The 27,623-nt window shown below is 46.4% G+C and overlaps 1 protein-coding gene across 5 annotated transcripts in view; it reads left to right on the forward strand.

Annotated features, from left to right (window-relative positions):
* Positions 1-27,623, forward strand: part of PPARA (peroxisome proliferator activated receptor alpha) — a 75,305-nt gene that overhangs the window by 37,601 nt on the left and 10,081 nt on the right. For all 5 annotated transcript variants that reach the window (XR_014326596.1, XM_082850236.1, XM_082850238.1 and 2 more), the window contains exons 3-7: positions 10,901-11,150; positions 19,028-19,188; positions 20,764-20,902; positions 21,827-22,032; positions 27,018-27,465. Coding sequence is in view for 4 of the 5 variants with exons in the window: in XM_082850236.1 (XP_082706362.1) it covers positions 10,943-11,150; positions 19,028-19,188; positions 20,764-20,902; positions 21,827-22,032; positions 27,018-27,465 (1,162 nt within the window). In the remaining variant the exon portion in view is untranslated. The remainder of the gene's footprint in view (positions 1-10,900; positions 11,151-19,027; positions 19,189-20,763; positions 20,903-21,826; positions 22,033-27,017; positions 27,466-27,623) is intronic.

Below are 27,623 nucleotides of genomic sequence, written 5' to 3' on the forward strand. Positions count from 1 at the left end.
AAAGCTTTTGCACAGCAAAGGAAACTATAAACAAGATGAAAAGACAACTCTAAGAATGGGAGAAAATATTTGCAAACGAATCAACAGACAAAGGACTAATCTCCAAAATTATATATATAAACAGCTCATGCAGCTCAAAATTTAAAAAACGAACAGCCCAATCAAAAAATGGGCAGAAGACCTAAATAGACATTTGTCCAAAGAAGACATACAGATGGCCAAGAAGCACATGGAAACCTGCTCAACATCACTAATTATTAGAGAAATTCAAATCAGAACTACAATGAGGTATCACCTCACACCAGTTAGAATGGGCATCATCAGAAAATCTACAAACAACAAATGCTGGAGAGGGTGTGGAGAAAAGGGAACCCTCCTGCACTGCTGGTGGGAATGTAAATTGATACAGCCACTATGGAGAACAGTATGGAGGTTCCTTAAAAAAACTAAAAATAGAATTACCATATGATCCAGCAATCCCACTACTGGGCATATACCCAGAGAAAACCATAATTCAGAAAGACACATGCACCCCAATGTTCATTGCAGCACTATTTACAATAGCCAGGACATGGAAGCAACCTGTGTCCATCGACAGATGAATGGATAAAGAAGATGTGGCACATATATACAATGGAATATTACTCAGCCATAAAAGGAACGAAATAGGGTCATTTGCAGAGACGTGGCTGGATCTAGAGACTGTCATACAGAGTGAAGTAAGTCAGAAAGAGAAAAACAAATATCATATGTTAACGCGTGTACGTGGAACCTAGAAAAATGGTACAGATGAACTGGTTTGCAGGGCAGAAATAGAGACACATATGTAGAGAAAAAACATATGGACACCAAGGGGGAAAGCAGCAGGGGTGGTGGTGGTGCTGTGATGAATTGGGAGATTGGGATTGACGTATATACACTAATATGTATAAAATAGATAACTAATAAGAACCTGCTGTATAAAAAAATAAAATAAAATTCCAAAAAAAAACACCTAAGTGCATATGACTAAGTGGAAGAAGCCAACCTGAAAAGGGTACATACTGTATGATTGCAAATATATGACATTCTAGAAAAGACCAAACTATGGAGACAGTAAGAAGACCAGGGCTTGCCAGGGATTAAGTGGGAAGGAGACATAAATAGGCAGATTTTTAGAGCAGAAACTACTCTGTATGATACTGTAATGGTGGATACGTGTCATTATACATTTGTCAAAACCCATAGAATTCACAACACCAGGAGTGAACCCTAATGTCCACTGTGGATTTTGGGTGATAATGATGTGTCAGTACAGGTTCATTGATTGTAACAAATGTCCCACTCTGGCGTGGGATGTTGACAGTCGGGGAGGCTCTGCTTATGTGGGGAGAAGGGGGTACATGGGAACTCTCTTGTACCTTCCACTCGGATTTGCTGGGAACCTAAAACTGTTCTTTTTTTTTTTCCCAACATTTATTTATTTTTGGCTGCACGGGGTCTTAGTTGCGGCACACGAGCTTCTCAGTGGCAGCAGGCATGCGGGATCTACTGCCCCAACTAGGGGTTGAACCCGGGTTTCTGCATTGGGAGCGCAGAGCCTTAACCACGGGACCGCCAGAGAAGTCCCTTAAAGCTGTTCTTAAAAATAAAGTCCAGTTTAAAAAAAATCTGGATTTGATGACCTGCTTAACAGAGCGAAAAATTGATCAGAGCTGCAAAACACCAGTGCACTTGGTTGTATCTTGTCTTCTCCAGTTTGCAACTCTACCCCCGTGGTTAACTGTACTCTTTGACTTACCTCTCCCGAAGCTGTTGACCCTGGCTTGGGAAGAATGATGAGAAACAGAGTCAAAGAGTCTTCAGTGTAATACTCTCTGAAATTTGAAGGCTAAGCAATGCAATATATGGAAGAGTGGTGCCCTAGAAAACAAACGTTTCCTTTGTGGTTCAGCTCAGCACATCCAAGGGGTATTTTGTGCAGGACACTTGGATAAGGCTTGCTCTTGCCTTTGGGGATACTATAGTTTGGGGAAGACCAGCCAGGCAGGAGGAAGGGCGTGATTAAAGGATAAAGGCATGGGTGAGGCCGGGGGAACAGAGTTCCCCAGTAAGGAAGGAGGAAGGAGAGCTGCCACGAGCCCGGAGCTCCACAGACACAAGGAACACATGCAACGATCACGTGGATGTTATTAACCTGATTCACGGTTGAAGTGTCCAAGGTCGCCAGGAGCACTGCCCTCGCCCCGAGGTTGGGGCTTCATCCACCCGGCACGCCTAGATGCTGCCGTTGATAAGAACCCTATGAGGAGAACATCGCTAACATTATCAGAACTTCCCGGAAGAGGAGATGACGTTTGCAGAGGCCGAGCCTGTGCGTCCCACAGACACCGTAACCTGCAGTTCGCAACTGAATTCGTCACCTTTCTCCCTTCCATGGCTCTCTCCACCCTGGGAACGCACTCTTCTCTTTACGTTCCGGATTTCGTGGATGTCACCCCATCTGCCCAGTTACCTGAGCCAGAGAGGAGGTTTATCCGAGGCTCTGCCCCAGTTCCCTGCTCCATGCCCTGCCAGCTGTCCGTGTTAGCACTTCGTCCTCTTCCGTCCTCCCCGCCTCCCCACATCAGCTCCCGGGGGCACCGTCACCTCTTAGGGGACGGTTACCACAGCCTCCTAAGCAGTCTTGCTGCTTCTCGCCTTATCTGCTATAATCTGGACTCCACCCTGCTGCCAGAACAATGCTGAGGCAGCTCTTACCATCCCTCCGAGACTCCTTTACTGCTTGCGGGGCAGAGTCCACACTCCTGCGCCCGAGAGCGCTGATGCACCCTGATTGCACTGCCGGCCTCTCCCGCCTCTGCAGGCTCCTCTCCCTGCCCCCACCCTGTGCTGCATCAAAAATGGTCCCAGTTTCTCTGAGGCTCCCCCACCTCAGAGGTGGGGTTCATCTCCCCACCCCTTGGATCTGGGCTCGCCTCGTAACTCGCTCTGACCCGCAGCATGTGGCAGAAGTGATGCAGCGTTTACGAGTGAGGTCTCGAAGTTTCCGCATTCACTGTTGGAACACGAAGGCACCTGCAGAAGCCTGTGCTGGCCTCCGTAGGACGTGGTGAGAAGGGCCCGGCCACAGTCACCCACCTCCACCGACCCTCCAGCCACGGCTGCCACCTGACCACAGAAGACCTGGCCAGCCCGGCCCAGCCCAAGTTGCTGAGCCACTGAATGTGAGCAAATAAAGTGGCATAGTTCAAGCCACTGAGCTTTGGGGCTGTTTGCTGCGCAGCGACGCGTAGCTGACCCAGCCCCCTCGGAGTGGGTTGTCCAGACCTCGGCTACTTACTCTGATGTTTTAGGTCATCTCTGCATGTGGGCTTTTCTTAGCAATGCCCCTTACCGTTTTTTATTTTTTGCTGCTGCATTCCTTTCTGATCACCTCTTAGGATGCAGCTCGGGTGTCCCCTCCTTTGTGGAGCCTTCCCAACCCTCAGGGTGTTCCGTGGCGGCACTCGTCACACTGCCTCTGCGACGATCACTTGTTTATTTCTTTCTCTTTCTTCACCTACTGGCAGCACAAGTGACTTTCCTCCCCGAGTCTCTGTGTTTTCTCCTCTGTCAATGGGACCAGTGCTACCTACCCTGCCCTGGTGCTGGACCCATTAAAAAAAGCAATGCAGTGACTGCTACCGAGGGCCTGGCTCTGGGGTGCTCTGTGCACCTTCCTTGTCTTCCTCCCTGCCCTGTTCCCGGCCCCCACACCCGCTGCCCTGGGCTGGGTGTCCCCCCAAGGTGTCTCCAGGGAGAAGCACAGTCACCAGCTCAGGGGGACGTACATGGTCCACAAAGTCATAAAACACGGCCTCCCATCCCAACGGTGACCGCCAGCGTGACTCTGAAAGTGAAGGCTCAGCCTTACGTCTGCCTGCTGTCTGTGGGATGTATTTCTGCCAAGACCCACCAGGACCTCCTTGTCTGGACCTGTCGAGGGCCTCGGGCCTCCGTTGCTTCTCTGTTGTCTGGCTGCTAAAAGCCCAGCATCATCCCCGTGGCTACTGGTTCTGTCTACACTGGGTCAAAACTTTTGGGTGGTAAATGCGAATTTCATTTCCATGGACTTTTGCTGACAATTAAAAAAAAAATTTTAATTGAAGTATAGTTGATCTACAATGTTGTGTTAATTGCTGCTGGACAGCAAAGTGATTCAGTTATATACATATATATTCTTTTTCATATTCTTTTCCATTATGGTTTATTACAGGATACTGTATATAGTCCCTTGTGCTATACACTAGGACCTTGTTGTTGATCCCTTCTATATATAGTAGTTTGCATCTGCTAATCCCAACCTCCCGCTCCATCCCTTCCCCAGCCCCCCTCCCCCTTGGCAACCACAAGTCTGTTCTCTGTGTCTGAGTCTGTTTCTATTTTGTAGATAAGTTCATTTGTGTCATATTTTAGATTCCAAACATAAGTGATATCATATAGTATTTGTCTTTCTCGGTCTGACTTACTTCACTTAGTATGATAATGTCTAGGTCCATCCATGTTGCTGCAAGTGGCATTATTCTTTTTTTATGGCTGAGCAGTATTCCATTGTGTATATGTACCACATCTTTATCCATTCATCTGTCGATGGACATTTTGGTTGCTTCCATGTCTTGGCTGTTGTGAATACTGCTACTGTGAACATAGGGGTACATGTATCTTTTTGAATTACAGTTTTTTCTGGTTATATGCCCAGGAATGGGATTGCTGGACCATATGGCAACTCTATTTTTAGTTTTTTTGAGGAACCTCCATACTGTTTTCCATAGTGGCTGCATCCATTGACTTTTTTTTTTTTTTCTAAATCTTTTTTTTTTTTTAATTTTATTTATTTATTTATTTTATTTTTGGCTGCATTGGGTCTTCGCCGCTGCGTGCAGGCTTTCTCTAGTTGTGGCGAGCAGGGGCCACTCTTGGTTGCGGTGCGCGGTGTTCTCACTGAGGTGGCCTCTCTTGTTATGGAGCATGGGCTGTAGGCTTCAGTAGTTGCGCCACATGGGCTTCAGCAGCTGTGGCATGTGGGCTCAGTCGTTGTGGCGCACAGGCCTAGTTGCTCCGCGGCACGTGGGATCCTCCCGGACCAGGGCTCGAACCTGTGTCCCCTGCATTGGCAGGTGGATTCCTAACCACTGCGCCACCAGGGAAGTCCCCATGCATTGACTTTTAATTCTTGTAGTAAGCTTCTCTGCTCACTCAAATTCCATTGCAGCTGACATTAAACTGTGTCCAAATTGTAGCTTTCCTGTAATTATTTTGATATCACCATCCACAAAAGTAAGATTACATTTAAGAATGATAACACCCTTTTCAGGACAACGGGAAAGAGTTGGGTTTGAAGTGGCTGGAGCCGCTTCTGTACTATCATAGAGTGTGATCTTTGTGTAAAACTGGAGGGCGTTTTCTCGGAAACAGTCAGGAACATTCTTTTTGCACCTTTAAAGATAAAGGTGTAGAGGCTCACAGCTACCCTTTATCCCCCATTTTTGCATGCCAAATTCTTTTGATTATAAAATTTCATGCCTTAGGCATTGTTGGGAAAGATCTAGAAAGCTCTACTTAAATCTCTCTGATGTGCAGCCTGTTCATAATACGTTTGATTTAATTCATTAAAATACATAGTCCTTCGTTTCCTGACCATTATTATACTCTGGTCCTTTTTTCTTCTGTTTTACATGTGTTTCCTAGGCATTTTCTATACTTACTTAGTCGTTAATCATTATGCGTGGGCTAATGATTAAACTATTTCAGTGAACTTCTGGCGCGAGGTAAAGGTACAGAGGGTTTTTTAGCATTCTTGTGTTTATTTTGAAATGTTGTTTTCAATCCTAGCCCAACAAATTAAGCCAAAAGGCACCTAAATAGTATCTCTAATATCTAAAAAGTATATAGGAAAGTATAAAGAACCTGACAAGGGAGTGAAATAGAAATGGTGAAAAACAGAAAAATTTGTTGCCTGAGAGCTGCTTGTCTGCTACATAAATGGTACTCCTTTGACAGAAGTTCCATCTTTTACCTTTAAACCATTCAATGAAGTCTAATTGGATTTGATTTAGCAAAGGCAAGTGTCAGTAGATTCCTTTGAGCTGGCATTAACGAGGCATAGTAAGTGATCATTTGGGAGGGCTTGACAACACGGGAAGTTCCAGTCGAGTACAGAAAGCTAAAAGCAGCAAAGTGAACGAGGGGTGTTTGTAACTGTTTCTACTCGGACTCTTTGGAGTCAGATACAAGTTCTGAGTGTGAGAATTCCAGCCCAGTTCCACTTTTTCTTTTTCTTTGAGTGTCTATTTTCATAGCATGTAAACATGTTTCAATAGCTAACTTTTATCTAACACTTAATTTCAGAGAACGTTTACAAAAGGCGTTCTAGGTGCAAGAAGGTCGGTTAGTAAGGTACGGGGCAAAAATGGGCGACATACATTAACACGGTTGGGAGCCAACAACCAAGTGATTTCCGCTTAGTCTTTTATTCCAGTCAGATGATGACGCTTCTCTACTCTTTCTTCAAAGCACTGAACTTATTTTATCACCAAACATTTCCCAGGTTCCCTGCCTGTTGCTTCTAAGGTAGAGTCAGGCTGGTGATCTGTTCATGCCTTTCCTGAGCAGTCTGTAATGTGTGCCAGTCGGTTGCCCAGGCTGTGGGCACGGTACCCGTTCTCAGGATAAAGGGGTCGATAAGCAACCCCTCTGCCCCCTACATCTCTGTTTGAAGCTTGCCCTTTCCTGCCAACTTGGACTTTGTTGTTCACTATGATGCTTAGATTTTTTTGTTTGTTTGTTTGTTTCCTCTCTCACGCTTAGTTTTTAAGTCCCGACAATGGTTATGATTCACTCTGTAAATTTCTGATCACTTTCCCGAGGTGGTGCCACTCTGACTTCTGTTTCAGACATCCGTACGTTTTGTTGTCTTTCGAATACTGACTGCACGTGCCGTTTTGCCGTCTGGGTGACACAGGCTGTGGAGGCAGCTGCAAAGCCGGGGTGGGGCCTCACAGACTTTCACCTGCTGAGTGTGGACTAAGTCCGAGTTCTGTGCCAACCTCGCTCAGCACTGGGGGTGGAAACGGAACGCCTGCTGCATCGTAGGGATGGTGCTGGAAGTACGGACGCAGAGATTAGCAAAGTCCATCCCTACCCGCAAGCGACGTCCCGTCTAGTGGGAGACATGAAAACATTCCCAACACTGTCCCTATAATTAGGGCTACATCAGAATTGGGCCTAAGGTGCTGGGGGGACCCTGAGCACAGTGTGCTGGGCTCTCCTTGTCTTAGACTCAGAGCTCATGACGCCACCAGCCACCATTTTAGCCGATCTTCCCAACAGTCAAGTCATCTGAGAGTTGGTGATAAGGGAAATCCCTTGATGTCAAGGTTAGCAATTAGTGTTAAAATTCTTCTGGTGTTTTCACCTGCCCTGTGTTTGGGTGACATAAAGCAACAGCAGGATTCTGTGCCCCCTCCCTCCTTCTCTCCCTCTCTCTCTTCCTCCCTCCCTCCCTCCCTTCCTTCCTTCCTTCTTCCTTTCTTTCTTTCCTGTATCTTTTTTCCCCCAGTGTTCTATAGTTTTCCTATACCCTGTTTTGTAATTCTCAAAGCAACATTTTGACTGAAAAGTGTTCTACTAAAAGTAGAATTTCAGCAGTTTGCATCTGAGTTTCTGTTCTATAGGATGCAGCTCTAACATTTAAATTGGGTGGGAAAGAAAACAAAATGCCTTTGGAAACCAACACGTCTCAGGATTGATTATCCAGGAAGGGGTGATGGGATTATGCATTATTATTACCTCTTCTCAGCACCCCCTGCTCTCTCCCTCATTTCTCCCTGCAAGGGATCCGAGGCCTGTTTGAGTTCCGCTTGCATCCACTCCTGGTTTCTTACCTCCTCGGCCACACTGGGAGCTGCTAAGAGGTCATTTGCTGTGCCTCTTTCTCCCTCCAAAGCCCCAGAGGACCTAGGACATCGGGCACAGGGCACAGTAACTGGTTGCCCATCTCGATGGACCAGGCGGTGGCCGTGTTCTGTGGATTTGAAAGGCAGGTACTTGCCGTGACCTTCCTGCCCCCTGAGCAGAGGTGACCCCGGCGTGGGGAGAGCAGGTGCGGAGCCTGCCAGGAAGCCGCAGGCTGGCGGAGCGGGCTGCGTGCCATGCAGCCTCAGCTCTACCCGGGGACACGTCCAAAGGGCACTCTCCCTTATCTGCTCTGGCTGGAAGCAGGCAGGGCCAGGATGTCCAGTGATCTGTGCAAAGGCCAGTCCTCTGGCCGGAGGTCACAGTGTTGCCTCACTCCCCAGGGATCTCGTTTAGCTCTTCTTAACAGGAACACCGGGTGTTTCTCTACATAAATCTCAGGTATCCTTTAAAAGCAGCTGATAAGTAAAATGATAAGATCTCAAAACATTCTAACTCCCTGGATGTAATGACAGGGAGACTAACATTTAGTCAAAGATCAGTTCCTCCCGTTCTGGACACTGCTGGTTGGAAGGTAGAATATTTGCAGGACTAAGAGGCTGCTGTCCGTGTGTGTTTTCCTTGCAGCGCTGAGACTAAGACAGGGCAGAGGAGGTGGTGGTCACGGCCCCATTGATAACACAGCCTCTGCCCGGCTATCAGATATCTGTTAGGCTGAACTTTATGGTGACGGTGGTAAGTTAATGACCGCACTTTGGAACCTTTTGTTCATGGTGGAAAATACCTTAAGTAACGCTTACACCTTTATCTTACTTGCCATTTGAAGAAATTCAATTGTATGCAGAATAAAATATGATAGAAAAAATGCACAGATTCACAGCCTGATTTACACTAATGGATGAGAAAGCCTTCTAAATCTTATGGAAGTTTAATGATTCTCTTCTCTTTTTCATTGTGTGCTATTGTCCATTTATTACCAGAATTCCAGGCATGAGAGGCGAATTTCCCAAAAATGTGTGAACTGGACCCATTTCTCATGTCTAAAGCAAGCCGAACCACCCCTTCGTCTTCGCCCTTAAAGCTGCTGTTTGCCTTCAGCTGGGCTGGCATGCGCGGTGTTTTGCGCAAGCCCGTCGCGCGCGTTTGCTTTGGCAGCGTGTCCTCACTCGGCCCAAAGAGCCCAGCCTTCTGTGATCGCGGTGAGGGGGCAGCCGCCTCGCGCTGAGCCCTGCCGGTGGTTGGTGGCACGCACCTCCTCTGGTCCTGTCCGCGATGTGAGCCTTGGGCTTCCCTGTGACCATTTCAGAAGCTAAATGTCACCTTGTCGGCCCCGTTGGCGAGAAGGGACCCTACGAGGCTCAAGGGTGGACCTGGAGCGGGGCCTGGGGAAGGCAGGGATGGGAGGGGGGTTCAGGCAGGGGGGCTGGGGCCTGGCACAGAGGCGGACAGCACAGGGAGGTCTGGATGAGGCGATGGCCCAGTGCCACTGGTCACCCTGGGGCTGGAGGATGGTGACCAGGGCGAGATCGGGGGAGACAGCGTCACCAGGGCCCATGTCGAGCTAGGAGAACGGGCACAGGCTGAGGGTCACAGGAAGTGGTTTCAGAGGCTTGAGCAAGAGCCTGAAGCCAGCCGTCACGGGAAGGACCGCTGTTTTGACTTTGTACCTGTGCGCATGTGCGCGGCTGCCCTAACAATGGGCCACTGACTGGGGCCCCTAAACAGCAGGCATTTACTTCTCACAGTCCTGGGGGCTTGAAGTCCGAGATCAAAGTGTCGGCGGCTTTGGTTTCTCCCGAGGCCCCTCTGCTTGGCTTGCAGGCGGCGGCCTTCCCGCTGGGTTTTCACGTGGTCGCCCCTCTGTGTGTGCTCCCCGCTGTCTCTCTTTGTGTGTCCAAATCTCCTCTTCTTATAAGGACACCAGCCAGATTGGATTAGGGCCCCCTCTAAACACCTCATTTTAGTGGAATCACCTCTTTATTATCTCCAAAGGCAACCACATTCTGAGGTCCTAAGGGTTAGGACTCCCGCAGCGGAATCTGGGGGGACACGGTGCGACCCGTAGCAGTGCCCACGTGGAGAGCGTTCTTCTGTGTATGAGTTGAAGCAGCCTAGCGCTGTCGGGGACTGACATGTTCAGATTTTTTTAACTCCACGATGTATTTGTTATGGCGCACTCGTTCTTTAGGCATACCTATGTGACTCCCCCCACGGGTGCAAGGAGAACATATAATATTGCCTCCAGTGTGTGTGCCGACTGCCTGCCCGTCCCACTCCCCCCGGGCTCCCACCTGAGCCAGACTGGCCTGCGCATGCCTGGAAGTACCCGCATGCTTCCATCCTGGGGGCTTTTCACTTGCCGCTCCTTTTGCTGGAACATTCTACCCAAAATGTCCATACAGCTCACTGCCTCATTCCTGCAGGTGTCTGCGCCCCTTTTCTGAGAGGTCCTCCCTGGCCGGTCATGTAGGGCAGTGTCCTTCCCCATCCTCCCCCTGCAGACTGTCCAGACCTGTCCCCACCAGAAGGTGCATTCTGGGACGGCGGGGACTTTATGTGTGTCCTCTGCTGTTTTCGTCCACCTCGGATACGCAGTGTGTGCTCGATGGCGCATGAATGATTCCTGGCCTGCTCACCTCTGGCTCCTGAGATGTGTTCTTGTTTAGAGATCTTCATTTTCTTGGGAGTTCCCTGGTGGTCTAGTGCCTTTCACTGCAGGGGTCTGGGTTTAATCCCTGCTCGGGAAACAGATCCCGCAAGCTGCTCGGCCAAAATAAAAAAGAATAATAAAGATTTCCATTTTCTTAATGAGCTTGTCAAGGGTCAAGCGGAGGTAAGGTGGCCAACAACGTTACTTTTTAGATTGTGAGTTCAGGAGTGTCTCTGCTGATAAATGATGTTTTTGTTCAAGGAAAACCAGTGTTCTGCTATGTCCACTTCACCCATGACTTCTCTCTCCTCCCAGGAACGTGGAGCCCGGCAGTGGGACCAGCTCCATCCGGTCGAGATGGTGGACACAGAGAGCCCGATCGGTCCCCTCTCCCCCCTCGAGGCTGATGATCTGGAAAGCCCACTCTCTGAAGAATTCCTACAAGAAATGGGAACCATTCAAGATATTTCTCAGTCCATTGGTGAGGACAGTTCTGGAAGCTTTAGTTTCACAGAATACCAGTATTTAGGAAGTGGTCCAGGATCAGATGGCTCCGTTATTACAGGTAAGTGTGCTACTTCCTAGAAAGCTTTATCTGGAAACGTTTTTTTCCACAGAGAAAGTTGTTCTCTTTACCTGGAGAAGACACATCTCTCTGCATTAAAATCTTCAGATGCGTGAAAGCACGACACGCAGTGCCACTGGGCCTTGAAACTTTCCAGGCGTGTCTCGCATATCATAGTATGCCTTCTTTTTTTGTTTTTTTTTTGGATAAACTTTTTATTGAAGTATAATATACACATAAGAGTGCACACACCATAAATGCGTAGCTCATTTGATTTTTCACATGAAAATATCATTTTTACACTACAGAGTAATCTCTTGCATGTATCTTACCTGAGCAGCCTGTGTGTAATTTTTCACTGTGATGAGCAGCTCTGTGACACACCTCCCTGTGGGCAAATCTTTGAGTGCATCCTGGGTGACTGATTTTTTTTTTTGATTTTAATTTTTTGTCCCTGTTGGTTATTTATGTTAAATACGGTTACCTGGTAGGGACGGATAGTTAGGGAGTTTGGGATTGACATGTACACACTTCTATATTAAAAATAAATAACCGGCTTCCCTGGTGGCGCAGTGGTTGAGAGTCCGCCTGCCGATGCAGGGGACACGGGTTCGTGCCCCGGTCCGGGAAGATCCCACATGCCGCGGAGCCGCTGGGCCCGTGAGCCATGGCCGCTGAGCCTGCGCATCCGGAGCCTGTGCTCCGCAACGGGAGAGGCCACAAGAGTGAGAGGCCCGCGTACTGCAAAAAAATAAAAAAATAATAAAATAAAATAAATAACCAACAAGTATGCCTTCTTTTTAAAAGCTGTACATAAACCACATAATGCTTGAAATTCAGCAGTCAGCGGCATGTTTTAAATGCTGTGAGTTTATATTTCTTTAAAGCAGAGACTCCTACTGTAATAAAAATCACTCTCTTTTATCTGGAAATGTATCTGAACCATCTCTCTACTCCCTTGTAAGCTTTTATATATAGAATGGATGCACAGCAAGGTCCTACTGTATAGCACAGAGAACTATATTCAGTATCCTATGATAAATCATAATGGAAAAGAATATTTAAAAAAGGAATGTATGTATATGTATAACTGAATCACTTTGCTGTACAGCAGAAACTAACACAACATCGTAAATCAACTCTACTCCAATAAAAAAACAGTAAAACCGAAAAAATAAATTTCAAGATGGTGACAGTAGGAAAAAAAACTACATCAGGCATCAGCCAGTGCAGATACAAAGAAATAAAACACGGGGTCTGCTCAGGTCACCTTGCTGTGAAAGAGGAAATCATTGCACAGTTCATCTTTCTGAACAACGTTTAAGCCACCCCGGTATAATGTGGTGTAAATTGTACCTTGATTTAAAGGAAGTCCTGTCTGGGGTGGACTTGACTCCACTGTACCTCTTGGCAGAAGTGGGTTCTGGATCAGACAAACTAGACTTTACTTTTAAATTTTTTAAAAATTTATTTATTTTTGGCTGTGTTGGGTCTTCGTTGCTGTGTGCCGGCTTTCTCTAGTTGTGGCGAGCGGGGGCTACTCTTCCTTGCGGTGCGCGGGCTTCTCATTTCGGTGGCTTCTCTTGTTGCGGAGCATGGGCTCTAGGTGCACGGGCTTCAGTAGCTGTGGCGCGCGGCCTCAGTAGCTGTGGCTCGCGGGCTCTAGAGTGGAGGCTTACTAGTTGTGGTGCACGGGCTTAGTTGCTCTGTGGCATGTGGGATCTTCCCGGGCCAGGGCTCGAACCCGTGTCCCCTGCAATGGCAGGCAGACTCCCAACCACTGTGCCACCAGAGAAGCCCCAAAATAGACTTTAAAATAAAGACTTTTACAGGAGACAAGGAAGGACGCTACATAATGATCAAGGGAACAATCCAAGAAGAAGATATAACAATTATAAATATATGTGCACCCAGCGTAGGAGCACCTACGCTCCTATATGAGGTAGATGCGAACAGCCATAAAAGGGGAAATCGACAGTAACATAGTAATAGTGGAGGACTTTAACACCCCACTTACACCAATGGACAGACCTTCCAGACAGAAAATTAATAAGGAAACACAGGCCTTAAAAGAAGTGGGTCTTAAATGTAAGGCCAGAAACTATCAAACTCCTAGAGGAAAACATAGGCAGAACACTCTATGACATAAATCACAGCAAGATCCTTTCTGACCCACCTCCTAGAGTAATGGAAATAAAAACAAAAATAAACAAATGGGACCTAATGAAACTTCAAAGCTTTTGCACAGCAAAGGAAACCATAAACAAGACCAAAAGACAACCCTCAGAGTGGGAGAAAATATTTGCAAATGAAGCAACTGACAAAGGATTAATCTCCAGAATTTACAAGCAGCTCATGCAGCTCAATAACAAAAAAACAAACAACCCAATCCAAAAATGGGCAGAAGACCTAAATAGACATTTCTCCAAAGAAGATATACAGACTGCCAACAAACACATGAAAGAATGCTCAACATCACTAATCATTAGAGAAATGCAAATCAAAACTACGATGAGATATCATCTCACACCAGTCAGAATGGCCATCATCAAAAAATCTAGAAACAATAAATGCTGGAGAGGGTGTGGAGAAAAGGGAACACTCTTGCACTGCTGGTGGGAATGTGAATTGGTTCAGCCACTATGGAGAACAGTATGGAGGTTCCTTAAAAAACTACAAATAGAACTACCATATGACCCAGCAATCCCACTACTGGGCATATACCCTGAGAAAACCAAAATTCAAAAAGAGTCATGTACCACAATGTTCATTGCAGCTCTATTTACAATAGCCCGGAGATGGAAACAACCTAAGTGCCCATCATCGGATGAATGGATAAAGAAGATGTAGCACATATATACAATGGAATATTACTCAGCCATAAAAAGAAACGAAATTGAGCTATTTGTAATGAGGTGGATAGACCTAGAGTCTGTCACACAGAGTGAAGTAAGTCAGAAAGAGAGACAAATACCGTATGCTAACACATATATATGGAATTTAAGAAAAAAAAATGTCATGAAGAACCTAGGGGTAAAGCAGGAATAAAGACACAGACCTACTGGAGAACGGACTTGAGGTTATGGGGAGGGGGAAGGGTGAGCTGTGACAGGGCGAGAGAGAGTCATGGACATATACACACTAAAAAACGTAGTAAGGTAGATAGCTAGTGGGAAGCAGCCGCATGGCACAGGGATATTGGCTCAGTGCTTTGTGACCGCCTGGAGGGGTGGGATAGGGAGGGTGGGAGGGAGGGAGACGCAAGAGGGAAGACATATGGGAACATGTGTATATGTATAACTGATTCACTTTGTTATAAAGCAGAAACTAACACACCATTGTAAAGCAGTTATACCCCAATAAAGATGTTAAAAAAAAAGAAGTGGGTCTTGGCTGGGACTGGAGGAGTTGGGTTTGGACTGGCCAGGAGGTGTGTGTGTGTGGTTTTGAGCTCCGAGCTCGGACTGTGCAGGCTTTCTTGGGGAATCGAGAAGGTTCTCCCTGCAGCGTCTGATATAAGGTCTCTGTGTTCTTCCCCCGCCGTGGGCCCCCTTGTGTCACGATCTCGGTCTGGAGCATGTTTCCCCGACCGTCTGTTCACGTCTTCCCACTCCAGGAAGATGATCTTCACGACTGTGCACTGACCTTGGTGACGGTGGGAAAGGGAGCATTTGTACTCCGCTGGCAGCCAAGTTCACTGATAAACCCGTGTGCGTGGAGAGAGTGGCTGAACGTGCACGAGCTCTAAATCCAGCAAGCCCACTGGGGACGGGCGCTGTTTAAAAGGGGACATGTACGTGGGTCTGCACTGTGCCGTTGTTTGTGATGGGGTCTGCACTATGGCAAAAAGAAAAAAAAAGGGAACTTACAAAAAGTGACCGCACTGAAGTGTACTAGACACACATCCTTGACTTTCGGCCCCTGGCCGTTAAGGTAGGGGGTGTGTGGTCATCCAGTTTTATTTCGCTTCGGTTCTCCTTACTGTGTTTATTAATCCTTTTGGCCATTTGGAGTCATCTCAAAATTCTTAAAATCTTGCTTTGTCTCCTTTCCAGGCTTTTCATTGTTATTGTTTCCAACTGATTTGAGAGATAAAATGATTGCTTATTTGTAAACTAGATTTTTCATCTTTGTATGTAATGGCTCCCTTGGGTGATATTTTTTAAGTTATGTAAATTGCAAATATGGGAGGACCGGCTATAAAACGCATTCAGTTTAAACTTGACTCCTTGGGAGACCAGATGGGTGAGGCTGCTTACTCAGCCCATCTATCTTTCTCACTCCACCCCCCAATTTTTCTTAGCAGCTTTGCTGACATAAAAACTTCACATATTTAAAGTGTGCAATTGGATGTACACACACGCACGCATGCACACGCACAGACTTGTGAAACCAACAGCACAATCAAATTCCACACCCCTCACCCCAAAGTTTACGTGTGCCCTTTTGTAATCCCTCTTCCCCACCCTCATGCCTCTCTCCCTCCCCAGGTACCACTGATCTGCTGCTCTCTATCATTATCCATCCGTTTGTATTTCCTGGAATTGTATATAAATGGAATCATATAGTATGTACTCTTTTTAGTCTGACTCCTTTCACTCAGCAAAATTATTTTGAGATTCATCTGCGTTGGTAGCATCTACCGAGAGTTCATTTTCTAAAATCCGCTGTATGGATTTGCCACAGGTTATCCACGCTATTGACGAACCTCCGATTGTTTCCGGGTCTGGCTGTGACAGATAAAGCTGCCGGGAAAGCTCGTGTACACGCCTCTGTGTGGACAGTGCTTTCACTTCTCGCGGGTAGACAGGAGGGGAACGGGTCACGCTTTTCTGCCTCTTCGCATGTTTTACAGTTTGTTATCAGATACCATCCATTGTGAACTTTGTTGATGATGGAGAATTTTGTATTTACACGAATATTCTTGAGTTTTATTCTGAAATGCAGTTAAGTTACGTGGAAAATGTTGAGCCTTTCAGGTCCTGTGGTTAAGCTTTGTTAGACGGAACCAGAGCAGTGTTGATTCTAGAAGTAATTTTGCCCCCATTCAGAGGCAAAACCCTTTTGAGTATTTTAGCCAGTGCCCCAAGGATTCTGAGATTCTTCCGCCGTGAGTGGCGGCCACGGGACTGCCTCTTAGCCCTCAGTACACTGTTCCCTCTAAGCATTTCAGGTTGCTATTGGAATCTCTTTTTTCTTTTTTTCTTTTTGGTCGCACCAAGCGGCGTGCGGGATCTGAGTTCCCCGACCAGGGATTGAACCCGTGCCCTCGGCGGTGAAAGTGCGGAGTCCTAACCGCTGGACCGCAGGGGAATTCCCTGGAGTATCTTTTCTTTTAGGCTCTCTCAGCTGATAGAGCAGAGACATACATGTGTACATACTAACGCATGTATGTACACGTCTGTATTTCTGTATATAGCTGTCTGTCTCAAGGTCAGGGTAAACGTGAGTTCAGACAGACGTCTGCACCTCTAATCCACCACCACATGGACCACGTTAGCCTCCTCCTGTCGCTTTATCAATGAGCTCACACTCCAACAGTGAGAGACCTGGCCCAGCCATCCATTCAGCCACCATCATTAAATGAACAATTAGTTGTTCATTTCCAGTGCGGCGGCATCAGAACTGCTCACGCAAAGCCCTGTGGGAAACAACTTTATCGGCTGGGGACAGCGTCCAGGGGCAGTTCTTTTGCCTTTGGTCTCACAGACTCCATTCGTTTCAAGGTCACTTACACGAATATCTTCAGCGAGGTTTCCTACGAACGTTTCTTACATTTGTGATATAGATTGTATCATCACATTCTGTATGCCATCCTGGAATCTCTGGACCTCCTCAGTTTTTTTTTTTTTTTTTTGGTTCATTTGCACACGTTTAAAGTTCACTCTGTACCATAAACTTCTGTGGGTTTTGACAAGTGCACTGTGTCCTGTATTCACCATGACATTTTCATGTGAATAATTTCACCACGTCCAAGAAGCCACTGGGCTTCACCTACTCAACCCTGCCTCCCCGACCCTACTCCAACCGCTGATTTTTTTTTTTACCACTGCTCTATTTCTGCCTTTCCACAAATGTCGGATATTAAGAATCGTATAGTTTGTAGACTTTGGGGATTGGCCTCACCTATTGAAGCATCTTGGTTGCTTCTGATTTTTGGCAATTAAGAATGATGCTGCTGGGGAATTCCCCCAGCGGTCCAGTGGTTAGGACTCTGTGCTTTCACTGCCGAGGACCTGGGTTCAATCCCTGGTCGGGGAACTAAGATTTCACAGGCCACATGCCACAGCCAAAAGAAAGAGTAAAGCTGCTAAAGCACTATTTACAATAGCCAAGACATGGAAGCAACCTAAATTTCCATTGACGAGGAACGGATTAAGAAGACATGGTGTGTGTATATATATATATATATATATATATATATATATATATATATATATATACACACACACACACACACAATGGAATATTACTCAGTCATTAAAAAGAATGAAATAATGCCATTTGCAGCAACACAGATGGACCTAGAGATTATCACACTAAGTGATATAAGTCAGAGAAAGACAAGTATCATATGATATCACTTATATGTAGAATCTAAAATACGACACAGGGCTTCCCTGGTGGCGCAGTGGTTGAGAGTCCGCCTGCCGATGCAGGGGACACGGGTTCGTGCCCCAGTCCGGGAAGATCCCACATGCCATGGAGCGGCTGGGCCCGTGAGCCTTGGCCGCTGAGCCCGTGCGTCTGGAGCCTGTGCTCCGCAACGGGAGAGGCCACAGCAGTGAGAGGCCCGCGCACCGCAAAAAAAAAAAGAAAGTCCAGCTTCTTTTTTTTTCTTTCATGGATTGTGCTTTTGTGTTGCCCACACGGATTTTTATTCTATATTCTGATGCCATTTACTGAGTTAACAATTACAAAAGGGCTGGAAGCGAGGACGCAAAGAAAGCAATGAATTCTGTGTAGGACACGTCGATTTTTGGCAACTAAGAATAATAAAGCTGCCGCAAGGACCTCTGCTAAGTCCTGAATGGCGGGTTTTTCCTCCAGTTCCGGGGCTTGTCACCATACTTGTAGTGTATAGTTATACCACCCCCTAGATTGTCTAATTGTTGACTATATTGTGCAGTGTTAAATACACTGCACCCTTAAAGCTGTCTGTCCATTTTATCTTTGTGTCAAAAATCTGAGCATGTCGCAGGAGCGACTAAGCCCGTCAGCCACAACTGCTGAGCCCACGTACTGCAACTACCAAAGCCCACGCACCTAGAGCCCGTGCTCCGCAACAAGAGAAGCCACCGCCATGAGAAGCCCGCGCACCGCAACGAAGAGTAGCCCCCGCTCACCGCAACTAGAGAAAGCCTGCGCGCAGCAACAAGACCCAACGCGGCCAAAAATAAATAAATAAATTTATTTAAAAAAAAAAAATCTGAGCATGTGGCTAGCATATACTTGAGCTCATTGTTGGTGACATTTAAATGTTAATAAAATAGTATCCCCCGCCCCCGCCCAAAAAAGAAGGGAATAAAGCTGCTGTAACCATTTGTGTGAACAAGGCTACTTGCAAAGTGGCCTTTTCGGCAGGGCCATGGTTTAGTCCATTTTGTTTTGTTTTTTATGGATTACAAAGTAAAGTTGTTTCTCAGTTGGGGAGCCCCTTGCGTGGGAGCTGCGGGGATGCCGGCGACGTGGTCACTGTGGGAGCACAGAGGGTGTGCAAGGGCCAGGCCAGGGTGGATGCAGCATGGGAGCCCTGCCCACCAGCTGATGCCTCCCCACTAAATGCCTCACCCGTGAACTCAGGTCCTCAGAAAGCTGGTTTCGACATCGGACGGCAAGGCTGTGACTATTCGTAAATCTTCCCCTTGTGTTCCTAGACACCCTCTCACCAGCCTCGAGTCCCTCGTCCATCTCTTACCCTGTGGTTCCTGGCAGCGCCGAGGAATCGTCCAGTGTAGCACTGAACATCGAGTGTAGAATCTGTGGGGACAAAGCCTCGGGCTACCATTACGGAGTTCACGCATGTGAAGGCTGCAAGGTACGGTGGGCCCTGGATGGGGAGAAAGGTGGCCTTTCGGGGACTACATGTGGTTCCTTTTATTTTATACACAAATGTTTGTCACTACTAAGAAAGGTCTGCTTAAGTTGTAGATCAGAAACTGACCCACGTAACACATTCCTTTCTCTCTTTGGAAAGTCTATGGCATATTGCTGGGCTGTTCTTTGTAAGTGACGTAGAGAGTGTGTTCTTTAAAAGAAAATAAACCACATTAAAGATGCTCCCTTCATTTGGATGCGAGGTCAGAGAGTTTTGTCCACTTTCTCTCTCCACCCTCATCAGAAGGTCACGGAGGGCAAGGGTTCTCACGACCATCAGAGATGTCAGGATCCTGCAGCACGTGCTGGGCGACGACCAGACCCACGGCTGTGTCCCCCCCAGCAGCCCCGTCCTGCGCGTCGGGGGCCCGTCCACCCGGACCGCGAGGGCCCTTGTGTATATCCTTGTTCTTGTGCCAGCGCAGCTGGACCTCTACCCAGAGGTGACCCAGAGCCCGCAGTGCAGGGGGTCAGGTCGTGTCCTCCAGCAGAACTCCGGAAGGATGACCGGAAAGCAAAGAGGAAAGAGCCCAGTGTAAATAGAAACCCTTCACAATTTGTCAGCCGCATACCTTGAAAATACTTGCAAAGTGGCCTTTTCTGCAGGGCCATGGTTAGTCACCTTGGTTTACTTTTGTTTTTTTATGAACTAAATAGTAAAGTTGGTTCTTTACTAAAGTAAAGTTTAAGATATTTTTATTTGTTTTTTGTTTTTGTTTTGCTTTGGTTGTGCCTTAGCACGCGGCACACGTGATCTTAGTTCCCCCACCAGGGATGGAACCCATGCCCCCTGCAGGGGAAGCGCTAAGTCCTAACCTAACTGGACTGCCAGAGAAGTCCCTAACACACTTTTATAAAGAGAAAATTATTTACAACCAGTTGGCTTCCTTTTATTATATAATCTTTGTCCTTTAGAGAGTTAATATTCTCTTACAAAAATTCTTAGAACTTTTTAGTCACAAATATGGATCTGTCCTCAGAAGAGAAAGCCACATTTGTATAAATCTTAGCCAGGCAGAGCCGCTCTTCGGGAGGCTGGCTGTGTCCTCCCAGGCCAGGCGAGGGCGCGTTGAAAGTACTTTGACTTTTGCCTCATATTATTGTTTTCATTTTACATGTAATGAAATTTCCAATTTGCCCCAATTACATCAGACTCTCTAGATAAACTGTTTCTCTACATTTCATTCATTTAAAAAAAGACAATAGGGGCTTCCCTGGTGGCGCAGTGGTGGAGAGTCCGCCTGCCGATGCAGGGGACGCGGGTTCGTGCCCCGATCCGGGAAGATCCCACGTGCCGCGGAGCGGCTGGGCCCGTGAGCCATGGCCGCTGAGCCTGCGCGCGTCCGGAGCCTGTGCTCCGCAACGGGAGAAGCCGCAGCAGTGAGAGGCCCGCGTACCGCAAAAAAAAAAAAAAAAAAAAAAAGACAATAAATGAGCAACAGGAAACGTGAATAAAGGAATGACACTGATTCCTCAGTGGCCCGTATTCGTTAATAAGCTGTATCTCAATCCGCAGGGTTTCTTTCGGAGGACTATTCGGCTAAAGCTGGCATATGACACATGTGGCCGCAGCTGCAAGATTCAGAAAAAGAACCGGAATAAGTGCCAGTATTGTCGTTTTCACAAGTGCCTTTCGGTTGGGATGTCCCATAATGGTAGGTAAGGTTGTCTATCGCACTTTCCCCACCCATGCCTCAGTTCACGCCCCTTATCGGGTCGGAACAGACTGTATTTTGAATGAATGTGCTGCAGCATTTAATGCTCGGGTCATTTTGTAACATGATAGCCTAAGAAAAATAAGCGTCGAATAACAGAGATCCAGTAGAACCCTTGGAAATACTGTTAGAAACTTCAGATGGTACAACTTTGATACAAGATTTTGAAACCCATTGGAAACCACTGGGATGTCTTGATGTTCGTATCACATGTATGACGCATGTGCCATTGCAAACATGTGACCATGTTATGAATTTAATTATATTCAATCCTACTCTTATTATTTCTTTTTGTTTTGGCCATGCTGCTCGGCTCTCGGGATCTTAGTTCCCCGACCAGGGATTGAACCTGGGTCCCCCGCAGTGGAAGCTCGGAGTCCTAACCACTGGACCACCAGGGCAGTCCCCATACTCTTATTTTAGAATCTGCCAATTACTACAGGAAAGTGATTTCAAATAATGTGTTCGTAAGAGTTGCACGTCTACCTTCTGGTAAAAGGAAAAGGTACTATGTTAACTCCTTCTAAGGCTCACTTCCATCTCCTTAACCAAAAGGCTCAATTATGTACCTAACGACATGAAGTGACCTTAAGCCCATCCTACTGATAAAGTGAGTCATGGTGCCACCTTTAATTTCAAGCTTTTTAAAAAGTCCAGGACATATGGGGCTTGAGGTTTATTTTCATCTCTCCAAGGGAGAAAGCTGAATAGTGCTGAGAAGTGGATGGTAACTTACCCATGCATGTTTGCTCACAGTCTAACCCGTGGTGTGAACCTTTCGTCCAGCCATTAGTCCTCGTGCCGTGTTTTGTTGTTCATTTCTCTGTGTTTTCCGTTCTTCCGTTTCTCCCCTCCGACCCCCAGCGATTCGTTTTGGACGAATGCCAAGATCGGAAAAAGCAAAATTGAAAGCAGAAATCCTTACATGTGAACATGACCTAGAAAAAAATTCTGAAACCGCAGATCTCAAATCTCTCGCTAAGAGGATTTACGAGGCCTACTTGAAGAACTTCAACATGAACAAGGTTAAGGCCCGGGTCATCCTCGCGGGAAAGGCCAGCAACAATCCGGTAGGTGGCTTTGCTGCTGGTTATTATAGTCTGAAGTGCTTCTTGGGCAACACGTCAGCTAGAGTCGAGGAGGAGGATTGAGGAAGTATGTCCTAAATGCTGAGAGAATCATATTTATCCCCAACGCAAATGGGAGACAATGCAATGGAAACATTTCCTTCAGAGACTATAAAACGTAGCCCAGCAGCAACTCCCATCCCATTTGATCCACCTCAAAGCTCCTAGCAACCAAGTTCTTATAATGACTCTGTAATTAATGCACTCAGAAAGTCTGGTTAATAGTTTACCAGATTCTAGGGTTGCTTCTTAAGTGATTTTGTTTTAATCCCTATTTTAATGCCAGAAGATGAAACTATTCACTTCCCACTCAAAGTGTGCTCTCACATCCTTCCCCCTAAAACTACCTTCTCTCCGACCTCCCCCTTCCTACCCCCTGCCCACCTTCTTTTTCTCCAATGAGAAGGAAATGACATCTCGGGGCTTAGAAAGGGTCCTTTGTTTACAGAAACGTTATTGTCTTTTTGGACAGTTCTGGACCTTCTCGGTAGCAACTAAGATCGCCCCTTGTGGACGCCTGCACTTCGCCTCTCCTGCCTGATTCCACCCTGTACCCACCCCACAGTTAGCTAAGCCTTTGTCTCCATTACAGGCCTAATCTCAGAGCTGCCTTCAAAGAGGGGGATGGCCCAAGGTCGGCGAATGAAGACGTTTTGCCTTTCTCCTATGAGAGTGGTGAAACAGGTTTCATTTGTCCTAATGAGTAGCTTGAAGCCATCTTTATTGGGAATTACAAGCTGGAATTTTCAGTCACAGGAAGATAAAGCATCTCACAAGCTAATTACTTTCATGAACAAACCAAACCTCTTTTTTACCGAGTCTTTTCATTCTGCGGTGAATTTTCCAATTCAATAGGCTGAGGTAATTTAGGAGGGTTCAGGCAAACTCTTGTTAAATCATAAAGCCACACCCGTGCTGGGCGGCCCCAGAGGCTCGAAGAAACTCCACCCTAACCCTTTCCAGATCACAAGGGTAAAAGCAAAGTAATCTTTTACCTTTGAATTTCTATCCTGGAAATGATTCGTATAGCCCCAAATTAAAGCAACCCAAATTTTTGATCTCTTGGGATCCTTTTAGATCTTGCTGAGTTCTTCTCCATCTCCCTTGGGTTTTCAGAATGCAAAGCAAAGCAAACTTAAAAGTCATCTTGACTCGGAACCAAACACTCTTGTTTAATATTAACTCGATTTCCCTGGAGTATCCTTCTCACACCCCACTGAGATCCACTCTAAGCAGGAGCCCATCACCCGCGGCCAGAGTTGAAATCTGGACCGTTGAGGGCCATCACACAGTTACTCTGGGAGAGGAATCTGGCTTTTGGTCTTAAGGAAATAAATGATAGACCCATAGTCCAGCACTGGGCGTCACTGGAGAGGAAAAACAGAATTCGGGGTATTGCTGAGAGTCAATTGCTTGCTTCTGCCCACCTCCGAAGCAGAGTATCGCGGGTACCAGTTTGAAAGGGAGCGTCCAGGGCCAGCCACTGCCTTTGACGGCACTGTTTGCTCCAAGCTGGGTTCACTTCCCACCCCATTTCCTCTGTATGTTGAAGCATGGCCCTCCTCCCACCTCCCCGCCCAGCCCAGTGCGCCCCAGAGCTTGGAGCATCCAGCTTGGGGCCACAGTCTCTGCTCCATCTGTGCTGGGTCAGAGACAGAGCTGCCGGGAGGGGCGGCAACCTGGAATGGCAGCCCCCTCACACCACACCGTGGGGTTTGGCCTGCTGTGTTATATTGAAATGTTATACCTATAACTTGTCAGTAGCTTGAAAAACATACTATTTTGTACTGTATCTAGAAGTGTGTAGTAAAACCTACCCAAGAGCTTATTAGATCACTTCATCCAAAGCAATTCTACCAATAAGTCACAATTTAATTTCTCCGAAAAGATGCTGCTGCCGAACTTTTCATGGGAAATGCTGTTTCGATGTGTTTTGGAGATGAATTCTTATAACATCATTAACGCACATAGAACAGTGTCAGGCGTGAGCGAGGGAAATACATATGAGTTAGGGGAGACTTTTGGTCCTGGCGTGGAGTGGTTTTGGGGGAAAGTGGGCAGCTTCCTGCCTTGTGCCGTTTAAAAGCTTTACAGTGTGCTTCACCGATTTGAAATGACCACCCGTAACATCAGATATATTCATAGTCAAGCTTGAGGATAAAGAAAATATTCCAAAGTTAAATATAAGCTTCTGGATTTTTAAAATAGTCTAATCAAGAATGTTTCTCAATAAAGTCTGGCAAACTTTCAAGGGTGTCACTCTATAATATCTCTTTGGCTGTAATAAACATGATTTTTTAAATGTTAGCACTTGTTTTGAATTCAGATCGTTTCTAATTTTGCCTGTTCATGAGGCCTGCCTTTTAAAATCCAGGCGATAATTTTATACAAATGAAATGAAATATTTCTTACCATTGAAGTCTCCGTTTATGAGAGAATGTTCCACATAAAAATAGTCCAGGGCCAGCGTCCTGGGCGTGTGTCCAGCTTCACAACGCCCCTGCTTAGAGGGCCTTGTGCTGACGTTTAATGCTCTGTCGCTGTCTTGAAATTCGTAAGCACTTTCGAATAAGGGACCCCACATTGTCATTTTGCACTGGGCCCTGCAAATTGTGTAGCCAGTCTGTGCTAGTCCAAGAGATGTCCTACCAAATTACAACAACAGTATAATAATAATAATAAGCGTTCTGCAGTCAAACACTGGGAACCACTGTTTGTGCTAATCCCATTCTTGAAGGTCCACGGTGTACACTCATGTGAAAGGCTCTGGTAGACTCTAACTTTGTTTAACTCAGTGTTTCTCAAGGGTTTTTTTTGACAACAGGATTCTTTTTTTTTTTTTTTTATGTAACACCTTTATTTCTGCTGAATGTACTTTTGAAAAGCCAGTGATTTGAATAAAGTCAAGGTGGCCTTATAATATTTTCTGAAATTGAGGGAGTACTGCCACCTGTCCTTTAAAAACATTTTTCTGGTCCATCCTGTAAACGTTAATACTTTAAATCCGAGCTCCAACTTCCTGTGAAGCAGAACTGCCCCCAAACTTTCTCAAAACAGTGGTAAATCTGGCCTGCTTTTAATTAATTTATTTATTTTTGGCTGTGTTGGGTCTTCGTTGCTGTGCACAGGCTTTCTCTAGTTGCGGCGAGCGGGGGCTACTCTTCGTTGCGGTGCACGGGCTTCTCATTGCGGTGGCTTCTCTTGTTGCGGAGCACGGGCTCTAGGCGCGTGGGCTTCAGTAGTTGTGGCACGTAGGCTCAGCAGTTGTGGCTTGTGGGCTCTAGAGCGCAGGCTCAGCAGTTGTGGCGCACGGGCTTAGTTGTTCTGCAGCATGTGGGATCTTCTTAGACCAGGGCTTGAACCCATGTCCCCTGCATTGGCAGGTGGATTCTTAACCACTGCGCCACCGGGAAGTTCTGGCCTGCTTTTAAAGTCTTTGGAGAGAGACAGTTTCAGTCTTCCTTCATCAAACTTGAGATTGTTAGAAATTGGGCTTTGAGTTCTGTATTCAGAATGTTTTCAGTCATTCACAGATAATTTTAAAAATATTCCCTTTCCTCAGATGTGAAATCAGATCTTTTTTTTTTTTTTTTGTCCAACACTATCTTGCAAATTCTAATTCTGTTTAAACATTTCGTAGGCAATGCATCACATTATCCCAACACACCCACCTCTGTGCCAGGTATACCCAGCAGGTTCCCAGAAGATGGCTTTGTGCTGTGATTCCTCCTGATGCTCTTGTGAGCCCAGAAATAGGGCACACGTCGTGCCGTGGATACAGAGGCACTGTCAGTGATGTGTTTTGCCCACTGGCAGAGTGATTCTTAAAATCACTGGGCTTCTTATACACTCAGTGTTTATCCAGTGGGGATCGAAAATAATGCCTCAGCCCACTTCATTATTGGTCTGTAGAACACATTAAGGCTCAGAGAGATCCCTCAGAGCCTGCCATTTATTCTGCTCCGCACACAGAGCTGGCACAAAGTTTGGCCAGCAGCGGTATCTGTGCCCATTCTTCTAAGCCCCACCAGATACATCATTGCTTCTGAGCACGTTGGCTTCAAATAACATGGCCAACCATCTCTTCTTTCCTCTGCTAGATCTTTATAAAATGGCAGGAACGGTGGGTTTAGATGCAAATGGTAAGGCCACATTTAGGGAGCTGCCATGGGGATCTGGTATTTGTCTCAGAACATGGAGCAGTGGTGGGAAGATTTCAGTCTCCTGTACCGGGAAACGAGGGTCCTTCAAGGCTTTCCGGTTTACCCCCCAAGAGCAAGGGTTTAACGATGCTCGTTTGTCCACTTCCACACAAATGCCAACGTTCTGACTTGTATTTATTTACCTGCCAAATTTATTCATTCAGCAGTCAGTGTTGGATAATGATGATTACCTGCGAAGTTCATAAAACGGCAAAATTAAGAATTATTGTAATTACTGGCTATTGCAGTAGTATTTGGGAATTTAGAGGACATTATAAAATATTTAAAGTGCTTTGCTAATATTCTCTTTCTTGTTAGCTTTATTGCCAAAATCAGTACTTCACTTTTTTTTTTGGCCATGCTACACGGCATACGGGATCTTAGTTCCCCGACCAGGGATCGAAACTGTGCCCCCTACAGTGGAAGCATGGAGTCCTAACCACTGGACAGCCAGGGAATTCCCAGAACTTCACTTTCTTAGCAATGAAATCCCCACCCAGTTTTAGGCGCCGATGATTATTATCTTACTGATTTATATTGTCCTCTATTAAATGTTTTCTTGTCCCCAACTAATTTTGAGGTTGTTTAAGGATGAGGACTGTGTTTTGTACATAATTTGATTCTCGACAGGTGGCTGGAATACTGCAGCTACTCATCAGTTTCTTGATAATTAAGCAGACAGCTTGTCGCCAATCACCCGACTTATTCCGGTGTTTTTCTTTTCAGCCTTTTGTCATACACGACATGGAGACGTTATGTATGGCCGAGAAGACTCTCGTGGCCAAGTTGGTGGCCAACGGCATCCAGAACAAGGAGGCAGAGGTCCGCATCTTCCACTGCTGCCAGTGCACGTCTGTGGAGACGGTCACGGAGCTCACGGAATTCGCCAAGTCCATCCCGGGGTTCGCAAACTTGGACTTGAACGACCAAGTCACTTTGCTGAAATACGGAGTTTACGAGGCCATATTTGCAATGCTGTCTTCTGTGATGAATAAAGACGGGATGCTGGTAGCATATGGAAATGGTTTTATAACTCGTGAATTTCTAAAAAGCCTAAGAAAACCATTTTGTGATATCATGGAGCCCAAGTTCGATTTTGCAATGAAGTTTAATGCACTGGAGCTGGACGACAGTGATATTTCCCTTTTTGTGGCTGCTATAATTTGTTGTGGAGGTAAGTTATTGATTTCACCTGCTGGTGCTGTAGCAATCACAGCCTCCCACCTAGGGAATCTGGCGCTGGTAAATCCGACGTGAGTAGGGTGGAGCCAGCACTGTAGGGGAGGAGGGTGTCCGAGCCCCACATTGCCACTAACCAGAATTCAGTGAGAA

Source organism: Leucopleurus acutus (assembly GCF_964270905.1).
Source record: "Leucopleurus acutus genome assembly, chromosome: 11".
In the NCBI taxonomy this organism is placed as follows: Eukaryota; Metazoa; Chordata; class Mammalia; order Artiodactyla; family Delphinidae; genus Leucopleurus; species Leucopleurus acutus.